This window comes from Triturus cristatus, chromosome 8, assembly GCF_964204655.1.
Source record: "Triturus cristatus chromosome 8, aTriCri1.1, whole genome shotgun sequence".
NCBI lineage: Eukaryota > Metazoa > Chordata > Amphibia > Caudata > Salamandridae > Triturus > Triturus cristatus.
In genome coordinates this window covers 1,687,541,548-1,687,564,106 of record NC_140591.1, presented here as the reverse complement: position 1 = coordinate 1,687,564,106, position 22,559 = coordinate 1,687,541,548, and the positions used below count along the sequence as shown (strand labels likewise).

General features: G+C 46.2%; 2 protein-coding genes across 7 annotated transcripts in view; one reads left to right on the top strand and one right to left on the bottom strand.

Annotated features, from left to right (window-relative positions):
- Nucleotides 1-16,537, top strand: part of LOC146808612 (uncharacterized) — a 57,561-nt gene extending 41,024 nt beyond the window's left edge. Inside the window, exons 3-4 of the mRNA XM_085623647.1 lie at nt 13,535-13,805; nt 15,342-16,537. Of these exons, the coding sequence (XP_085479773.1) occupies nt 13,535-13,805; nt 15,342-15,808 (738 nt within the window). The 3' untranslated portion in view covers nt 15,809-16,537. The remainder of the gene's footprint in view (nt 1-13,534; nt 13,806-15,341) is intronic.
- LOC146808610 (NACHT, LRR and PYD domains-containing protein 3-like) overlaps nt 1-22,559 on the bottom strand; it is a 567,098-nt gene that overhangs the window by 254,374 nt on the left and 290,165 nt on the right. The gene's annotated exons all lie outside the window — the stretch shown is intronic.

Here is a 22,559-nt window from a genome sequence, read left to right as displayed (position 1 = left end):
CACTTCATACTGTAGACAGTGGATCCCGCAATATGCATTTCTAGCAAAACCACTCATTCAATTGACAACACAGGAGGCAGCCACACCGACTGTTCTCCCTTGGACTCAGGAACACACACAAGCTTTTGAAAGCTTAAAGAAAGCTTTATGTCAAGCACCCGTTTTAGCAACGCCATGTTACAGAAAACAGTTCACACTCTTTGTTACAGAACGCGAAGGTACTGCCTTGTCAGTACTCACACAGGAACAAGCAGGAGCACACAAACCATGTGCTTATTTTTCTAGTACATTAGATCCCGTAGCTCAGGCTTTGCCTGCATGCCTAAAATCAGTAGCAGCAACAGCTTTAGCAATCAGACAAAGCGACGCCATAGTGTTAGGACATCCATTGACAGTTCAAGTACCACACGCAGTAGAAGTTCTTGTAAATAGAACGCAAACACAACACTTGACTATAGCGCGACTTACAGGATACGAGCTTACATTGTTTCAGCCACATATAGAAATCAGACGCTGTAACACATTGAATCCTGCCACACTTTTGCCAGTAACCGGAACAGACCCACTAGCCCATGACTGTATTGAAGTTATTACTGTAACGACAAAACCCAGACAAGACTTAACAGATGTTCCATTGTTAGATCCAGACCTGACATTGTATGTAGATGGTTCATGCAAGAGAACAAGTACAGGAGAATTAGTGGCTGCTTATGCAGTCACAACAGATACTGAAGTCATTGAAACTAATCGTATAAATACTTTGTCAGCTCAAGCCGCAGAGCTCATCGCTCTGACACAAGCCTGTATTCAGGCCACAAGTAAGAAAGTCAACATATACACTGATTCACGTTATGCATTCGGAGTCGTGCATGACTTCGGCGTGCTGTGGCGAGAGAGAGGTTATTTAACTTCCCACGGTGCCCACATTCAGCACGGACCCCTCATTCATGCCTTATTAGATGCAATACATCTACCTACTGCAATATCAATTATGAAATGTAAAGCTCATACGAAAGTTACTGATATCATTTCCCAAGGCAATGATCTAGCCGACAGAACGGCTAAACAGACTGCTCAAACTCAAACTCCCGACATGACAAAGACAATAGTCCCGATGCCGACACATTGTATGACAGTTAAAGATCCTACTCTTGACGTAATTGACATACAGACACATGCTACACCAGACGAAATAAAGAAATGGACTGAATTAGGAGGGGTCCAAACGGACCAAGGATGGATGATGAAGGAAAAGTCTGTATGGTTCCTTCCTGATTCAATGGTCCAAGTTATAATTAACACTATACATAGTCCAGCACATCTAGGAGAAAAAGCTATGCTGGACAGCATTCAACACATTTGGTTCAATAAACATTTACGAGCAGCAGCAAAACAAAAGGTCCGTACCTGTATGATCTGTTGTCAGTTTAACCCAGGTAAAAGCATTCCCGTAGAACAGGGTGGATTTCATACCCCTAATCATCCTTTTGAAGTACTCCAGATGGATTATATCCAGATGGAACGATGTCGAGGATTCAAATATGTTCTCGTAGTTGTCTGTGCTCTTTCCCGTTGGACAGAGGCATACCCGGTTTCAGATTACACTGCCCCGACTACTGCCAAACAGTTGGTGCGAGAATTCTTCCCACGATACGGTTTACCACGTGTTGTCTACTCAGATAACGGCCAGCCGTTCTCATCCGAATTAATGAAACACGTTTCACTTCTGCTAGGATATCAGTGGAAATTTCACTGTGTCCGACATCCCGAGGCAGCAGGTCTCGTAGAAAGACATAACCAGATACTGAAAATTAGAATGTCCAAAATATGCAGAGAGAAAGGTGTCGACTGGGTAGTAGCGTTACCAGTTGCACTCTTTTACATGAGAATGGTAGCACACTCTCGAACAGGGCTATCCCCATATGAGGTGATCTTCGGTAGACCACCGAATATGTGGGGGACGCCTATACCACGCAAAATAACTGATATTGACTGTAATATGCTGACAGATTACTTGGCTTCCTTGATGTCTGCACTACAATCTTCTCGTTCACAGGTAGCTGCAGCCTTTCCCGACAACACTGAGGTGAAACCCCATGACGTTGTTCCGGGTAATCTTGTCTTTGTGAGGAATTTCGACCGAAAGACTCAGCTGGAGCCCAGGTGGAAAGCACCCAAGTTGGTTCTGCTGACCACAAGAACAGCCGTGAAGATCGAGGGCCGCAAGGGCTGGATTCATTCAAGCCACATCAAGAAATTTCATGGACAATCCTCGGATATAGACATTGTGCCCTGCACTCCCTCACAGACTGATTCAAAACTTCCTTTGGTGGAAAAAACTGAAAGCGAACTTTACAAAGTTAAGTTAAGGCCTAGGACGTCAGACGGTTTGATTGTTTAAGTCCTCTCCTAGGTGAAGCGGTTGAATCTGTCTCTGACATGTATCCTCTAGACCTGAATCATGAACAGTCGCGAAAAATGATGAAACGACAGGCGTATTGTAAATCACTGCGTAGCCATTGTATAGGGACATTATTAATTTTGTTTTCCTTAAGTCTTTTAATAATCATTACAAGTATGTTGTTGCACATATATTACCCTATTTCTAGACATGTTTATAATGTTGCTGCTGAACATTCTTTTAGTGACTTACCTCCGCATGAATTGTCTTATAGACTTGCGCTGCGCAATAACACTTTCATTAGTATGTTACATCATTCCCATCAGACTAGTAATGCCACCAATTGTTGGGTGTGTGGCCGACTCCCTCCCTATCAGAATTATGAAGGAGTCCTGCCTTTCTTTCCACATCCATTTACACATAATGGCTCCTGTGGAGCATGGTTTAGTTTAATCAATTCCATAGACTCAGACACAGCAGTTTACCAAGATCATTGGATATGGGGAAACCTGAACCTAGTTTTACTCAAAGTCTGCTACCCTGACAAGGAGGGTCGCCCCAAAAGAACAGGAACTGATCTAGAAAATGAAGTATATGGATTAGGTAATTTTACACCTAATCTCATGATTCTAAATGTCGTATCTGAAATTGAACTAGTCTTACCCACCATGTCAGTATTCCCAACGAGGGGTAAATTGTGTGTAAGAAAGGTTGGTTCCATACATATGGGCCATAGTAAATGCACTACTATAGTAGAATTCAGTGATCAAGGAAAATCTTCATTTAGAGCTTCTCGCCACTCCTACTTTATATGTGGTCAGACTGCATATATGCGTCTACCTCTAGATTGGGATGGTACCTGCTACATAGCATTCCTTTTGCCACCTGTTTTCCTAGCTCCTCCTGATTATTACAGAAATATTCATTTAGTACACGACAGAGAACGGAGAGATCTCCCCATTGTCGATTACACTGAGACGGCATGGGACAAGTATGTAGATTTTAATAAAGGCATCTTTCCCTATATAGGTACTGTTACTAATAGTAAGCTGATACGTAGATTAACTAGAACCCTTGAAGCAGTAGTGAATGAGACTATTTCCGCCTTAGGCAATTTAACGGAAGAGCAGTCTGCTATGCGGATTGTTGTGCTTCAAAATCGTCTTGTCCTTGACGTCATCCTGGCTGATAGGGGCGGAGCTTGTAGGGTCATCGGATCAAGCTGCTGCGTATTCATACCAGAAAATTCGCCATCTGTATATAAAGCCATCACTCGCCTTCATAAGATTGTAAGCCAGATACACCAGAACCCAGGCACTTGGACTTGGTCCAGTTGGTTTTGGAATGCGGTATCAGCCTGGGGATGGAGAATTTTATCCTTCCTAGGTATTGGCCTTCTCATACTATTCAGTTGCTGTCTATGTCTACAATGTGGACCAGCGATTTGTGGTCTGTGTGCCACATCGTGCATTCCACATCAAGATTTTCATTCAAGATCCCGGAAGAAGAAAGAAGAACAAATGATGCTATATGAACAGATCAATGGATTGATGAAGATTGATATCTCTTGAAGGGCAAGTAGGGGACAAGGAGGGAATGTGGAAATATGGATTTTCCTGGTCAGTTATGTCCCCTATCTTGGACCCCAACGGTTCCATGTGCATATCACAAGTACATATATGTTCCCTCCAGTTCCAGTTATGAAGACGCAAATACATGTGCGTCCACCGTCAACATGTCCTTTGACAGATCCGCCATGAATAGGCCGGATATTCCATTCCTAAATATGAAAGGCCACCGGCTTTATATGGTTCACTTATGCCACTTTACAGTCCAGGCAAGTAGGCCCTGACTCTGTCATCAAACTCTTCTTGCCTTCTGCCTCTGAAAGCTCCAGTCCGAGCCTGCATCTGTGACCATGAACTTTGTCTCATTCTCTGCGCGGCTCACGAAGCCTGACATCAGCCTACTCTCTGCCAAGAACTGTATTTCACCTTCGAATTATCTGCCTCCCCCTCAGCCGATGCATTCCTGCCTAGTAGTTTAAGTAAACATTCTTCCAGTTACCAAGCAAAAAGGCCCATCTTCTCTGTCCTCATGCAAGTAATTCATAGCCCTGTTACCATGGAATATTCCTACCCCCTCGCATTCAGTGTAGACACTTAGACGCTTGTACACGCACGCACAGTCAGTATAGAATAGATTCTGTCCGAGAGTCCTTCTTTTGTGGATAACATAGTTCTTTAAACATAGGATGTTAGATATGATTTGGGATTAGGTTGACTTGACCCCCCAGACTTCTCGTCTCCACATATAGAGCTAAATGTCAAATCCCCGTCACCCCCTAGTTACACGTCAATTACACGTCATACTGCTGCGCGCGCATTTAGGCCAAGTATTATCTTATAGATCCACCTATGTATGACATCATAACCAATCATGTTCCTTTTTACTCATTATTACACCCATTTTCTGGTTACGCAGACCAAACGTCAATGTCCTTATCAATTGTTACGCCTACTGTATTCACTTCATTATAATGTATGTACTATAAAAGTTACTTCTTGTCAATAAAGTGTGTGCTTCACTTCCTGAACCTTCGTGGTGACGGAACATTGGGAGCAACCGATTATAATCGATTATTGGAATAAAGCCCATTCCGAACCTCTAATACCACGGATTCTGCCTCTCATTTTATCGAGCTATTTTTCTATGTTCCTGTATCAAATTCAGTCCCGGTAAAGGAATTTTTATTTACCACAGGTAATACTACGTAACAGTGGACACACGCTCACAAAGTGTTGGAGAATTGAAGTCCAGGGATGTGTGGTACATCAGTTGATGGGAATTGACAACTTCCACACTGGTGATGGCTTCTGGGAGTTGGGGGTCAGTGTTGACCAAACAACAGGCAAAGTACCCTGGGAAGGACAGACACAAGATACAGTCAAAAGCACAGCAGAACAGGAGAGAAATGCAATACACATGCACAAAACATGTCGCAAGAAACCTACACAAAAACAAGTTAGCAGTACTACCCTATTGTGGAGTACACACCACCTGAATGGACACATCACTGCACGCATCCAGTCAAGTGGCACACAGGCACACTCAGACAGCAACAGAGCTGCCACAACACACTCCAGGCTACCTCCATACATTCACATAACAACCCTTGAAACTCACATTCAGGTGAAGAAGTTGTTGATGAGCTGTGAGCGGACGTCACCCTCATCCTCATCATCACTGGCATCTTGGCCCAGGCCGGGATCCTCCACAGGTGCCGGCGGTTGGTCATCGTCATCGTCATCCTGAATGAGAGACATCTCCTTTCGCACTGCCATGTTGTGTAGCATGCAGCATACAAGGATTATTTTGCACACCGTTGCAGGCTCATATGGGAGGGATTGTCCAGGCAGCGAAAGCGGCTTTTCAGGAGGCCAAATTTCCGCTCAATCACCCTCCTGCTCCGACCATGTGCCTCATTGTAGCGCATTCGGCTGGTGTGACAGGGTTCCTGAGGGGTGTCAGCAACCACGGCATGTTGGGGTATCCAGACTCACCTACACACACAAAAATGAACAAGTAGCTGAGTTTTGTCGGAGTGCCGAATACAACATTGACAAACACACACAATGAGAAACAGTCAGTACACACCGACAAGCCAGGCATGCTGAGCTGGCATCTGTGACATCAGCGTTGCAATGTGACTACTCCTCATAATGTAGGCATCGTGCACAGAACCAGGGAACCGTGCACACACATGTGTGATAGACATGTCAGCAAGACAGACCACCAGAGCATTGATGGAGTGGTAGTGCCTCCTGTTCCGGTATGCCTGCTCATGTGCCTGTGGTGGTATCAGGGCCACATGAGTCCCATCAATAGATCCGATGACTTTCGGCATTCTCCCCAGTGTATAAAAGGCATCCTTTATCTCAGGGAGTACAGCTGGACTAGGGAACATGATGACAGGTCTAGGAAATGCAACATCCCCTCCAAGACATCGCGTAGCACCCGACTAAACATCGTTTGTGATATACCACCAGCAGTAGCCACAGTGTACTGGAAGGTACCAGTAGCAATGAAGTGCAGGGCTGCCATCACCTTCACCTCTGGGGTCAGTGCTGTAGGGTATGTCCGGCCAGGTAGAAAAAATGGTGCCAACTGCTCCGCCAACTCCTCAATCAGTGGCCTGGTGAAGCAGTACCGTCTGATGCAGTCGCGTTACTGCATGGTTGCAAGGTCCGGGAACGGTTGATGGACAGCTGGTGCCCTGCAGTACAGAGATGCACAAAGGAAGATTGTCGGTTCATCCACCCATGTGGCCATGACCAGGCTCAATATCATATGATAGATCATGACATTACACAATGTACTGAGGTGTGTGCTGTTGTGCATGGACACATATGTCACCCACATGACCACCACCTCACATCTCAATTCCACATGTCCACATGAGTCCCATGTAGTGCAATGGCCAATCATCTGGCTGTGTCACCCAACCTATGTACTGCTGCAACGTTCCAAACACACACCACAGTGACAAGTAAGGCCTGATGTCTCCCAGGCATCACAGGTCTTTGCCATGCAGAAACCCAGGGTCCCTGTATTGCCACATGGACACTGGCATGGACATTGCATATCACGTACACACCACAAGGCAAGCGTAAGTCCCACAGGTAGTGGCCACTGTTGTTCCTGCCGGCCCTACATGTACGTCTCATAGACACACACACACACCATCAAGGTTGATGCATATACCACATGGATGTGGAGACTGTCACCCATTGGGCGCATTTGATCAGACACATCTAAGACACAACATGCACACAGACTGTGGGTACACATCATTATTGTGGCTACAGGTCTCACTGTGACGTACATGCCATCACCCCCTGGACTCAGGGGGGCCGATTCACAGAACTAACTTAAGACAAAGTCACAGGGCCCGATTCACAGAACTAACTTAAGATAAAATCCTAAACTTACTACCATTTTGGTATTCACAGAAGGCACTTACTCATTTTGGTATTCACAGAAGGCACTTACTCATTTCAGTATTCACAGAAGTTAGGACTCCTAACTTTAGGACTCCTAAATGCCTTCTGTGAATACCGAAAGCCATAAAATTTCGATTTTTCTCAGTTTAGTAATAGTATAGTTAGGACTCCTCACTTTAGGACTCCTAAATGCCTTCTGTGAATACCGAAAGTCTTAAAATTTGGATTTTTCTCAATTTAGTAGTCCTAAAGTTAGGACTCCTAACTTTAGGACTCCTAAATGCCTTCTGTGAATACCGAAAGCCATAAAATTACGATTTTTCTCAGTTTAGTAATAGTATAGTTAGGACTCCCCACTTTAGGACTCCTAAATGCCTTCTGTGAATACCGAAAGTCTTAAAATTAGGATTTTACTTAATTTAGTAGTCCTAAAGTTAGGACTCCTAACTTTAGGACTCCTAAATGCCTTCTGTGAATACCGAAAGCCATAAAATTACGATTTTTCTCAGTTTAGTAGTAGTAAAGTTAGGAGTCCTAACTTTAGGACTCCTAAACTGAGAAAAATCCTAATTTTAAGACTTTCGGTATTCACAGAAGGCATTTAGGAGTCCTAAAGTTAGGACTCCTAACTTCTGTGAATACCGAAGTGAGTAAGTGTCTTCTGTGAATACCAAAATGAGTAAGTGCCTTCTGTGAATACGAAAATGGTAGTAAGTTTAGGATTTTGTCTTAAGTTAGTTCTGTGAATCGGGCCCCTAAACTTACTACTTTTGGTATTCACAGAAGTTAGGATTTTGTCTTAAGTTTGTCTTAAGACACACTTAAGACACACTTAAGGCAAACTTAAGACAGACTTAAGACATACTTAAGACAAACTTAAGACAGACTTAAGGCAAACTTAAGACAGACTTAAGACAGACTTAAGACAGACTTAAGACAAACTTAAGACAAAATCCTAACTTAAGTCTGTCTTAAGTCTGTCTTAAGTCTGTCTTAAGTTTGTCTTAAGTTTGTCTTAAGTCTGTCTTAAGTCTGTCTTAAGTTTGTCTTAAGTCTGTCTTAAGTCTGTCTCAAGTCTGTCTTAAGTTTGTCTTAAGACAAACTTAAGACAAAATCCTAACTTCTGTGAATACCAAAAGTAGTAAGTTTAGGATTTTGTCTTAAGTTAGTTCTGTGAATCGGGCCCCTTGTGTATGTGACGTGCCTCAAACATATCCAACGTGAAACTGTGTCCGTGACTCATGCCCATTACTGTACAATTGCACATCACAGTGGTAATGTGCACAACACACAAAGGATTTTGCCCCCATGTACACGTGCACAGCCTGGGAGTGGCTGCACAAAAGTGCCACCCAACAAACTATATGTGCCCCCCCCAAACACCCAGGGAATGCAGCCTTACATGCCATGGGACACTGTGTGGCCAATGCTGTAGTGTGGTAGGTGTGCACAGGTGTCCCTGGCCAGTAAATGTGTGTTGCATCTGTAGAATAGTCACACCAATGAGGTCCGACGCGGGTGACAATGCGTACGCATTGCTCGGTTCATGACCGAGCCGTGCATGCGCTTTGTCATTGAATGCAATGAGGTCCGACGCGGGTGACAATGCGCACGCATTGCACGGTTCATGACCGAGCCGTGCGTACGCTTTGTCATTGAATGCAATGAGATCCGACGCGGGTGACAATGCATACGCATTGCACGGTTCATGACCGAGCAGTGCGTACGCTTTGTCCTTGAATGCAATGAGGTCCGACGCGGGTGACAATGCGTACGCATTGCAATGTTCATGACCGAGCCGTGCATACGCTTTGTCATTGAATGCAATGAGGTCCGACGCGGGTGACAATGCGGACGCATTGCTCGGTTCATGACCGAGCCGTGCATGCGCTTTGTCATTGAATGCAATGAGGTCCGACGCGGGTGACAATGCGCACGCATTGCACGGTTCATGACCGAGCCGTGCGTACGCTTTGTCATTGAATGCAATGAGATCCGACGCGGGTGACAATGCATACGCATTGCACGGTTCATGACCGAGCAGTGCGTACGCTTTGTCCTTGAATGCAATGAGGTCCGACGCGGGTGACAATGCGTACGCATTGCAATGTTCATGACCGAGCCGTGCATACGCTTTGTCATTGAATGCAATGAGGTCCGACACGGGTGACTATCATGCATATGCGTCGGGCATGCATGGTCCGAGACAGGCGTTCGCCTTGGCCATTGAATCGTATGGAGACGTGTGCATGTGTATTTTCAAAATACGCGTTGTACAGTCAGTTGAACGAGCCGGGCGCACCCATTGGCTCCGGACTGTCATGGAGACGGATGCGGATTCAAAACTTGTACGAGTTGTGCACTGGAAATTCAGTTGGATGCCTACAACAATGTTGCAATTTCAAGTGTTTCATGAAGGTGAAGATTTGAACGATGCGGAAGGCGTGTACGAGTCGTACATTTAAATGGATTGGCCAGATTTATAGAATGCTACTGTGTTGGACCTATCTCTTGGGACACATGGCACAGATTCTGCCTCTGCAGCACAGATATAAGGCTGGCTGGCCCCCAGGGAGCTCACTTGCCTGCACTACATGCTAAAGGACCACATCCCTGCTACCACTGCTGCTGTCTCTGCATCCTCTGGCTCCTGCTATGGCACGTACTCTGGAGAGGGCCCCAGCATTCACTGAGGAGGAGAACCAGGCCCTGCTGGACGGGCTCCTTCCACAGTACAGCAAGCTCTATGGGAAACCAGGGGAGCAGGTGAGTGTGCAGTCCACTGCCTTCCTAATTATGCATGTTGTCTGACTAGCAGGACTAGCAGTGTGTACACCAGTGGCAAGCATTCTCACGGACTACTTTCATCCCCCAAAGTGTGTAGGTACATGTAATGAACAGGTGTCCTGCTGCTGGGAAACACCCATTACAACGACTCCTTCTTCACGCGCTGCCATCGCAACGCGGGTTTAACATCGCGGGAGTCTTTACATAGCAGGGTTTTACATCGCGGGGACATTTGCTTCGGTGACCTTTGCAACGCAGGTTTAACATCGCGGGAGCCGTAACACTGGAGGGTTTTACATCGCGCATTTAAAACGGAACCCGTATGTATGCCCCTACGTTTGTTTACAATTACTTGCATATGGTATAGAAGACAGTCTATGCGCACAACATTAAAAGGGATTTGGCATTATTTATGCACACATTCAAAACGCCCACCCACCCCCGTATGTATGCCCCTACGTTTACCTTTACTGGTAGTGTTCACGCCCCTACTTTTACAATTACTGCCTGGAATACGGACCCCGGACCACCCGCAGGGATTTGGCATTATTTAAGCACACATTCACATTCTAAAACAGAACCCTGGAATTTGTGGCAAGAACGTTACATGTCATTTAAGGATGAGGCCACAGGCCGCTGCTCTGGACATTAAAAATACCACCGGGTAAGGGTTCATGCTGCGGTCTTCACAGGTCAAACGTTCATTGGAATCATTATTATAATTACTGTTATTTTATTGTTCATTGGAATCATTATTATAATTACTGTTATTTTATTTTTATAAATGCGTCTGTAGACAGGGCTTGCCCGGGACTGAGAAGGGGACTTCACGGCCTGCCAGCACGACCCGACGCATGAATAGAAACAATCATGAAAATTAATGATCATTATAAAAAACAATGACCTGCCTCCTCGGGGTTGCACCGCTCTGCATCGCACACACAGAGCTCAGGATTTGAACACAGGTCTCTGGAGGTGGTCACACTCAGAGCTCTGCAGGTCACGAATGGGGACCCGAAATGCTGCTCTGAGAGCGCAGAGGTATATGGATACCGCCTAGCACTTTGCACTCAGTCACCGGCAGGCCATACTGAGAGACACAGCTCGACGGATCCAATACCAGCCTTATAGGATACATGCACACTCCCTAGGAGCACGGTTGTACACGGACCCCACCAAGTTACTCACTGTGACCCAAGGAGCTCACACACCGCACATGTGGCACCCAGACCCACGCGGGTCACACGCTGATCAGAACAGGTGGTTCATGGCAAACGCCCACCCACCACCACCACCACCACTAAGCGCAGGGATTTACAATTATTTCTGCACACGTTCAAAACGCCCACCCACCCCCACCACTAAGCGCAACCATTATTTCTGGATGGATGGATGGATGGATGGATGGATGGATGGATGGATGGATGGATGGGTGAATGGGTGGATGGATGGATGGATGGGGACATGGATGGATGTGTGGGTGGATGTGTGCAAAGGGTGCTGGGTGGGTGGATGGATGTATGGATGGGTGGGTGGTGGATGGATGGGCAAATGATGAAAGAATACGACGAAACAATGTTAACAGGTTCCAGGATTCCAGTGAAAACAGGGGCGTTTTAAACATCTCTCCCCTTGCCCACTTTTCCAATATGTCTTGCTCAAGGGCTGTTTCACTCGGAGTACAGGAGAGCCCGCTGTGAACTGCACGCGCCACACCCATTGACACCCTGTGCTTTCTCACAGATCTGTCCGGTGATGGTTAAACAGTGTAACACCCTCTGCCCCGAAGAGGCTTCTGGGATCTTGTATACACTTGTCTTTATCTGCAATAGAGCAGCAAGGGTGCCATGCATATCGTGTTAAAATGGTACAAACATTAAATAAATCACTCATGTTTTTTGGGGTGGGGCGTGGTCTTGAATATATAGTTCCCATCTCTAGACATTGTGCTCGCAAACGATTCCTAATATTTGAACAGGCCACACATGCCTTAGTGTTTTTGTGTCATTTAGGAATACTTCAGTACATCTCCTCCCGTACTTAAGGTGCGGCACACGTGATGCAAAACAAAGAAAACAATTCTGAGATGGGCCTATTTGAGTTAACGAGCGTTTACCGTTAAACGCACTAATAATGAACCCAGCCACCTTTCTCAAAGGTGCTCGTTCCAAAAAAACACGATTCGGTAATGTGCCCCAGTCAGACATTTGTAATGTGGAAAGTTTTTACTCCTTAAACATGAGGATTAGTGCACCAGATTTTCCATTCATGCCAAGGTCTTTTAAGAGCAACTTATATTCTTTCTCTGCTGCTAAGAAATGGGTACCAAGAGCAAGTCAGCGCTATAAAAGCACTTTAAATATATACATTACAAATGTAGCATCTGGGAGCATCATAAGGAATGGCAAATCATGTAATTGGCATAAGTGGGTGGATATTTTAAAATGAAAAAAATCCGTTATGTTGTTAGAAACAGGCACTCTCTAAACGTACACGCACATTAATATTATACGTTTATTCGAAGGATAAAACATTTGAATATGCATTGAATTATGTAGGGGCCAGGTCTATTAAATGAAAAGTACTAATGTATATACACGCTGGCAATGGCCGCTGTGAGCTGGAAATGAGGGGTGCAGAAGAGCAGGTATTTCTCTCACCATTGAAGAGCATGGTCCGTCGGCTGACTGTCTGTACGCCGCCAATAAAAGGATGCACCCTTTAATGCTCCCGGGGCTGACAGACTGGCGGCTCCTGCTTCCGGCCTGCCCTGGCCCCAGACGTGACACCCGGAGCAGCGCATGGTCTCCCAGGGCCCTGTCCCTTCAGCCCAGCCACCCACCGAGCCCGGGAGACCGAGAATGATGGATTTAAAGGGCTCCCTCCAGAAACACTAGACCGGCCCAGGGTGGGGGCAGCAGAGAGGGGTAGAGAGCGCGATGGACAGAAGCGAATTTTGCGGTGTGATACAATGCGTGGTCTTTGTGTGCGTTGCAAATGTATTTTGCATGCGTGTGAAGGCGGAGTGCGATGTAATGGTTTTCGTGGTGAATGCGTGCGATGTAACGGTGCGTGCGATGTGAGGAATGCGATGTAGTGGTGTGCGTTGTGCTTGTTTGCGTTGGATCGTCATACATCCCCTGCTGCTAAAGTGCATTAGTGCAAGCTTAAACTATCCAGGCATTGTTAACATGTCAGACATGCAGGTGATTTGTCCTTCACCATGGTTGCACTACCTGAGTAACTCATTTCCCTTTGTGATGATGACATGTATATCCAAATGTGTGCAGCACAAATCTGGGGCATGTGTGTTAATGGACTTTTCACGTTGTCATCCTCACAGGTTGATGCCCACCAGAAGCAGGAGATATGGCTGACCATCGCCCGGGCTGTTCGTTCGGTGGGGGTCTACAAGCACCGGATCCGCAACTGCCAGAAGAGGTGGCAGGACCTTCGGGGCTGGACCCGGAGGATAGTTAGAGTCCAGGTGAAGCTGTCACCTCCGCGCAGGAGGGGCGGACACCGAACCCTGACCCCCCACATGCTCCAGATACTGGCGGTGGTCTTCCCGGACCTGGATAGACAGCTGAAGGCCAGACAGCAGCAGGAAGGGGGTAAATCCATGCCTAATCTGTGTACTATGTCTGACATGCTAATTGCAGTCTTTTGGCCTGGTCACACTTCCACATTACGTAGGTCTTGTAGTCCAATACTCAGGTCCCTCAATTGTGTGATGCACCCTCCTCATCTGTTCCACAGGTGTGGCCCCCGCTGTCTGTTGCTTGTGTGACTAGGGCACTGTGTCCCTGCAGTCAGCTATGCTTCATCTACCGGACAGCATCTGTTCCCGTGACTCTGTTGTGTGTTTAATGGGTGGGTCAATTGTTTACACAATGCCTGAGATCTGACATGTGATCTGTGTGTGCCCTTGAGATGTGTTCCAATTGCTGGTCTGACTCGCCACATGTGGCTGGGGTATTCCAAACAAACCCATGCAGAAGGGGATTCCAATTTTGGGGCCTCAGGAGTATGTATATCAAGTATGTCACACTTGCTTAGCCACCTGACTACTGTCCAGGGCCAAACACTGTTTCATGTAGACCTGGCCAGTCATGCCTCCTCAAGGGCATTTCGAAACACTCTGTAATCCCACTCCTGTGTATCAAATTACAGGTTGTGCTTAGTGACATGTGCCCTCAGGTGTCTGCCTCTGTGTCATTAGGGTGTGGCTTGTTGTTACGTACAACTGGGGTGTCCATGATTCAGAGGGTCAGCATGACATCTGAGATGTGACTGTGAGAGACAAGACCTGTGTGACATATAGGTGTGTGATCATCTGACAGCGCACAATGGTGTATGCAACTGTGTCCTTCATGCAGCTGGGTTGCATGCATGGCAGACTGTGATGTGTTAATGTACAGGGAGTTGTGTTTACAGAGACTCATATGTCTGATTTGCATGATGTGGGGTCTTCTGGGTCCTGTATATGTTGTTTGCAGGGGATGGGCAAGTGCGCCGGTCATCTGCAGAGTTAGCTTTACCCCTGAGCTAGGATTGTGAGGCAGTGCACATTGTTGTTGTCTAGATGCCCTGCCCCTGTGACAGGAGACAGTGTTGACTGACTTTAAGGGCATCCCAGTGCCATGGCATTTAACTTGCTATGAGTGATCCTGCATTGTGTTCAATTGTGCACCATGCACCCCATTGTGGCATTGTCCATCAGGACATGAGAATATCATAGTGTGTGTTGCTGGCATGCATCACAAGCATGTGAAATGAGTCTCTGTCCATCCCTTCATCCGGACGCCTGTAGCGAGTAGGAGTCAGTAGCAAGAGATGTGCTGTGTGTATAGTGACATACTCCTACATGTTCACTTGCATGTCGAAATGAGGTTTGGGTGGTACATGTCGGCACATTGGGGTGTTAGCATCCAACATGCAACAGACATATGTGTGAAAGTCAAGGAGGGATATGTGTGCCATGGTTGATGTTGAAAATGACAATTGGCTTATTCTAAACAGTGTTGGCACTTTGAGCTGTGTTCAGCTGATGATGCCAGGGCTTGCCCTGTGATGTGATGTAGCTACTGTGGTGTGTGCAGTCAGTGCAGGTGACTGATGTTGTTCTCTTACTTTCTATTCCTATCCAGATACATCCACGGCCACAGGAGGGGACAGCTCCACAGACCAGAAGGAGCCACAGAGCCTGAAAGGGACAAAAGGAGAGGAGTCGGAGGGACCCAGTGGCACAGAGGGCGAGTGGAGCCACACAGAGGAGTCGTCAGCACCCTCCCCCCTAGCTGAGGGCCACAGCAGCTCGGAGGATGACTCCCTTGTGGAGGCGGGTGTCAGCAGCCACCAAACCCCAGTTAGTGAGGCTGTACCCGCCACCACCACTACCACCACCACCACCCTCCCATTGGCTCCTATCCCAGAGGTCCCTGTAGGCTCCCGTGTTCGTGAGCATGTCTCCTTTGTGCCAGGCACCGCACCCCCTGCGCCTGTGTCCACTGCTGCCCTGAGTGAGGAGTCTGTGGACTTACTTAGACAGATCCATGTAGGGCAGACGTCGATGCTGAAGGTCCTCTGTGGTACTTTGAAATTTGGGACCGCGTAGGAGGCAGTACCCTACCCCTGTCCATTCCGGTATTAGCAAACCGCGAATACACAATGCGGTATGCACAAGTGCTTTGTATAACATTCCATCGATAAATGTACTGTGTATATGACATTATACATTGACTTCGTGGGTTCCATCTTGGAGCGGTGGCCATCTTATGGTTGCCCTCACATAGGCTACACATTACGAACAAGCACAGGCCTTTAGATTACATGTGCTTTCTATTTGACTTCTCTGTGACCTGTGCAGCTCGGCTCCACCGCCCCAGGTCAGTCCAGTCCCACGAGCTCCCCGTCCTACGGCCACCTGTGATTAGCATCAGGGTTTGACACACCATAAAGCCCTTTCATGTTACACGAGCCTCCGGCTAATCTCTTTCACACCTGACTCTTCCTGTTTTATGGCTTGTTTTATCAACAGGAGCTGCCCGTGTTTATTGGGGTCTGTTGGTATCTAATGTGGGATCTGAGCCTCGCTGGGTAATTAATTGTGGGCTGGTTTAACTGGAATGTGGGATGGTCATCATGACTCTGCCTTTTCGTTTGTAATGAATACATGTGAATGACCATATCGTAAAACAAGGAATGTGTGCCTGAAGCATGATATTTTGTATTTAAGGAGAAGCCCGTTTCTGTAAGTTTAAGCAGTCTCCTGAGAACATACATGCTGTTGTACTTCTCGGATACCTGTAATTGGTCTGCAGCCAATAAATCGATCTTTGACTTCACCTAGAAGACTCTGTGTTTCTGTGGGTCTGAAACAGGAAGAACCCGAAGTCTTAGGGTGTGTTCCCCTGCACCGCTGGGCTTTAAAATCCCAGTACTTCAGTTGGCGCCCAACTCGGGGCGATTTCAGCGGTACCGGTCCAAGCCAGAGGTTCGTGAGGAGCTTCGTGTGGAAATTCTGGAGGAAGGCTGCCACTTCATCGACCCCTGCATGTCGACGTGGTCCGAAAGTCTTTTCTGCGAGGTTCTCCGCGTCCCGACGGCTACGAAGGACTGCTGCCCTGATTAATCGCCCTGCTTTGGACCCTTGACGATTTTGGTAGAGCGAAACAATCGAGAGAGTCTTCTGGTGACGCCAAAGATCATCGATATTCAGTTAAGTATAAGTGGAGCATCTCCCAGTTTGTTTGGTATCCTTCGGGATCGCTTTGATTTGGTGCTTGCAAGTCCCAAAGCCAGAGGACTCGTGTATTCACGAGACTATCATATTCGATAATCCTTTGAAGTCTGAAACTAGACTAGTGAGCGAAAATGCCTGGTTCTAGTGTATTTGGAAGATTGCTTTGTTTGAGTTGTGGAAGGGATTTCCAGTTAGAGGATTCATGTCCGGTTCCTCCAATTGGAACTCCAACTTACGAGCTTTATGTAAAACATGGCGTGGGCCCCATTACATATAATGAAGTATGGATCCGATACACCAGAAAGGACGGTGTTTTAAAATGGCCCCAAAATGGTAGTTTCGATACAGATATCTTAGATAATTTGGAAGTTAAGTTGTTTAAAAAGAAAGCCCGGCCGGCGATGTTTGATTCTTTCCGCCTATGGCGAAAGGAAGCCAAACAGAAGGAAATTAAGCTAGCGAAAAGGAGTAAGAGAGAAAAAGGTATATCGATGATGCAAGCAGCTGTGCAATTTAAAGATAATGAGGAGGAACAAATGAATGAACAGTACATAGACAGCGTAAACTAGGGATCGACAAATGTTACCCAGTTTTACCGCACCTTAAACAGAATGTGTTAGAAGAAAAGGAGAAAGATCCCCTAATGTCACATTTGCTAAGCTCACCACCTCCGTATGCGCAAAACGCTACCGCACCTCTGCAACCTCTAAATGCGCAGCCTGCAGTTAATTTGCCGCAAGCCTTACCGCAGCCACCAGCGCCTCTTCAATTGACTCCTATCACTGCAGCGCAGCCCTCTCAAGGGCCGCCAGTTTCGTTACCTGTTGCCCCTGCGCTTCCTGCGACTTTGCCTAGTACATCAGCTGCCTCCCCTGGCGCTCTTTCTTACACTACCCAAGTGCCTGTATCTACATCCTCTTTTCTTCCCTCTGTCTTTCCCCCTGTTTTCGCCTCAACTTCTCCTTCAGCGCGACAACGTCTAGCTAATGTAGTTACTAGTTTAATGTCGCCTCTCTTTGGGTCATCTAGTGTGACCCCTGGTTTACAACGTAAGCAATTGCGCAGTCAGCTGCCTGATCCTGAAGAGAAAGAGGTATTAGATCATATGGCGCGTAGGTGGATTATTTTTTCTTCACTCTATGATGTGGAGTCAGTTGTTAACGTGTTTCACCAATGGGATGCCCCGAAACAGAGGTATGTGTTTGAAAAAATGTGTGAATTCCTCTGTGAGGAATTGGATGATCATGGTAGAGATCCAAGCCCGCAGGAGTTGTGTCGAGTGAGATTTGATTTTGGAAAAGGTACGATTGTGGGCCCCGATGTAAATAAAGCAGTTGCGACCTTATTATCCTTGAGGAATGATGATTGTCAACAGTCGTTGTTTGAACAAGATTTCCCTGTGGGGAAAAAGGTAAAAGCGCGACAATACCCGATGAGAGAAGTCCCTCCGGTATGGAAGGAAGCCGTTGCAGCTGATGCCGTTAACGGTATCGCTGCTATGCCAGCTCATTTTCAGCGTGTTTGGGTACATGTCCCATGGAAGCGTTCTGAGGTGTTAGCGCTTAAACAGACATTGCCTGACCCCCGTAAAAACCCTGCAGGATATTATAAGGAGTTGTCACAGACGGCAGGATCATGTATAATGAATTTAGCTGATATAGATATGTTGTTTGGAAATGTTGTTCCACAGCCCCTATGGGGATCAATTCGTAATGTAGATCACGATGCAGAACTAGGCGCTACATGGGCTAATATTATTGCCGCAGACACTAGACAAGTTGGTGGTGCGAAACCTGAGCCTTTAATAGCAGCACTCCCTGGTAGAATTATTGCTTACATGAAAACTTTAATGCCCGCGATGCACGTAAATTGGGATAAACTATCTGCATGCAAGCAGAAGAAAGATGAGAAAGTGTCCGATTTCTTTACAAGGTTTGAAGAAACGTTTATTGACCACAGTGGTCAAGACATGAGTACTGAAGGTGGCCAACGGTTATTTGTGGATAAATTTGTGCAAAATCTGCTTCCCGAATTGTGTAAGAAGTTAAAAGATTCAGAGAGTTCTTGGGCTGTTTCCTCTTCAGCGCAAATACTGGCTACTGCACAGTATTACGAAAATAGAGACAAGGATGAAAAGGAGAGACAAGAAAACGAAAGAGTTGAAAACGAAGGTCCTTTTACAACAGGCTTATCCGCCACGTGGAGGTCAGAGTAATTATAGGCAAGCGCAAGGTATCTATCAGCAACCCCAACAGTTTCAGAATAACCAGCAAATTAATGGGTATTGTCAACCACGTATCCCTATAGGCCCCAATCAATGTTCATATTGCAAAGAGGAAGGTCATTTTAAGTACAGTTGTCCTAAATTAATGCAGCGTACTAGTAATGCGTATGGCTCAAGAGGTAGAGGTGGTCAGCAAGCTCCTAGAGGTAGAGGGCGTGGAAATGTTCCCCAGAATGCGCGTCCTCTTCCGCCTCAAAATGCGATAAATAGCTTTGATCAGCAAGCCAATGCAACTGGCAATACAGCTCAGTACTATAATAATGACTATTATGCAGAAGACGACAATGTGGAAGGTAATGATTACTAGGACAGCCATAGACAGAGAGAGGGAGTTGTTTCAGTACCAGTGGACCAAAGTGGCCCGTATGTTAAAGTGACTACAGCGGGAGTAACAGAGCCTTTTCTGCTGGACACTGGTGCTGCAAAGAGTTCAATTATGCATTCAAAACTCCCTGGCGCGCCTTTGTCTGGCGAAATAAATGTTTCAGTAGGTTTTTCTGGCGCCCCGGTTAGGAACCCGATTTCTAGTCCTATGCCACTTTCTGTTGGACCTTGTGAGCTAAAAGCACCCCTCATCCTAACGACAGGTTGTGGTGAAAATTTGTTAGGGTTGGATTTGCTAAAAAGATTGCACGCAACACTATATTGTTCTCCCTCAGGAGTACAACTTACATTAGGTAAGGAAGTGATTTCCCCGATGTATTTGTCAAAGGATAGATTGCCACCTGAATTGTTATCCCTTCCGGATGCCCTTTGGGCTACTGGTCCCAATGATGTGGGCCTCTTGGAAATACCGTCATACGTGGTCACTTTAAAAGCCAATGCCAGATTGCCACGCATTCCCCAGTACAAGATTTCCAACGAAGGCCAGAAAGCGTTGTTGGCAATTGTCAGCGATTTGATTAAAAAGGGTGTAATTGAAGAGACAAGAGGCAACGTTTGCAATAGTCCTGTTTTACCTGTTTTAAAACGAACGGATCCTTCACAGCCACCTGTTTACAGATTTGTGATTGATCTCAGAGAGGTAAATAATATTGTGGTGCCACAGTGTCCAGTTGTCCCTGATATAACTGCCTTGTTAACTATGATTCCAGCCTCCGCTGCATGGCTCTCAGTGATTGATTTAAAGAATGCTTTCTTTAGCATCCCAATTGCAGAAGAGAGCAGGGACATTTTTGGCTTTAGTTTAGGAGGTCGAAGCTCCCGCTTTAAACGTGCTCCCCAGGGCTACTGTGAAAGCCCATCAATATACAGTCAGGCTTTAAAAGCGCAGCTTGATGCACTTGTTTTACATGATGGTGCTATTCTTATTCAGTATGTTGACGATTTACTAATCGCCGCGGATACTGAAAAGATTTGTAAAGAAGCTACATTGTCGTTGTTGCGTCATTTGTCTGCCTTTCATCACAAAGTGTCTCTCTCGAAAATGCAATATTGTCGACAAGAAGTGACCTACTTAGGTCATCTCTTATCGAAGGAGGGAAGGAAACTGACCCCAGAAAGAATTCAAACCATTACACAACTGAGCGTGCCAAGAACACAGAGAGAAGTGCGTGCCTTCTTGGGCATTACTTCATACTGTAGGCACTGGATCACAAATTTCTCTTTGCTGGCAAAACCTTTGTTAGCATTAACATGCAAAGACACACCGAATCCTGTCCCATGGTCTGAAGAGTGTCAGAAAAGTTTTTGGGAATTGCGTAATGCATTATGCTCAGCTCCTGTGTTGGGTACCCCCGACTATAGTAAGCCTTTTACATTGTATGTTCATGAAAAGGACGGTTGCGCATTATCAGTGTTAACACAGCCTTTTGGCGACAGACCGCGCCCATGCGCATATTTTTCGTCAACCTTGGACCCGGTAGCAAGGGCATTGCCAAGTTGTCTGAGAGCTACAGCCGCAGCAGCTATGTCTATTCGGCAGTCTGCTGGATTGGTAATGGATAACACATTGATTGTAATGGTTCCACACGCTGTGGACACATTGTTAAACCGGACCAAGACACAGCACTTAACTAGTGCTCGGTTGTCAGGATATGAACTAACACTGTTAGCAAACCATATACACATAAAGAGATGTAATACGTTGAATCCAGCTACATTATTGCCGATACCGGCAGATATAGATGAGATTGAGCAACATGATTGTCTGTTTAGAACAGAAGAAGAGACAAAAGGGAGAGTGGATCTCAAAGATACTCCCCTGACTGAGTGTGATGGTACCTTATGGGTGGATGGTTCATGCTTCAAGCTTCCGAATGGTCATACGACTGCTGCATATGCTATTACGACTTTACACACGATTGTTGAAACTGCACGTGTGCCACATGGCTCGGCTCAAGCAGCAGAACTAATTGCCCTTACAAGAGCATGCGTGTTGTCTGAAGGAATGAAAGTGAACATATACACCGATAGCCAGTACGCCTTTGGCGTGGCTCATAGTTTTGGGCGATTGTGGAAAGAACGTGGGTTCCTGACTTCGCATGGAGCTAAAATTCAGAATGGCAAGTTGGTGAATGATCTCCTTGAGTCGCTGACCTTACCGTTACAAGTCGCGATTGTGAAATGCAGTGCGCACAAGAAAGTCACTGATGATGTTGGTCGCGGTAATGCATTTGCTGATGAAATCGCGAAAGAAACAGCAAAAGATGTGAAGACTCGAATGCATGTTGCAGGCCCTGCAAGATGGGTGGGTGATGTTGGAATGTGTGAAGACACGATAGAGAGTGTGAAGTCCCTTCAAGCTGACGCTACAGAGAAAGAGTTGAGCAAATGGAGAGAAAGTACGGGTAAATTGGATGAGAATGGTTGTTGGGTTGATTTGTCAGAACACCGGCGATGGTTGTTACCTGATGCATATGTGCTTCCAGTGGTCACGATGGCCCATGGAATGGCCCATATCAGTGTGAAAGGGATTTGTAAGTTGTTGGCTCCAGTATGGCAGAACGCTGGAATTCCCAAGTGTGCAGAGAATGTGGTCAAGAATTGTATGGTATGTTTGAAATACAACCCTGGTAGAGGAACCCCAACTCCAGCTGGTCATTTTGCACCTCCATCATATCCATTTGAGGTTTTGCAGCTAGATTTTATCCACATGGAGAGGTGCAACAACTTGAAATATGTACTGGTTGTTGTTTGCGCTTTTTCAAAATGGATAGAAGCGTATCCCCTAAAAGACAACACTGCTCTATCTACAGCCAAAGCCCTTGTGAAAGAATTTTTCCCTAGGTTTGGAATGCCAAGAATGGTGTGGAGTGATAATGGGAGTGAGTTTGTGGGTCGAGTGATGAAGAATGTGTGTGAGGGATTGGGCATTAGACAGAAGTTTCACGCTGCAAA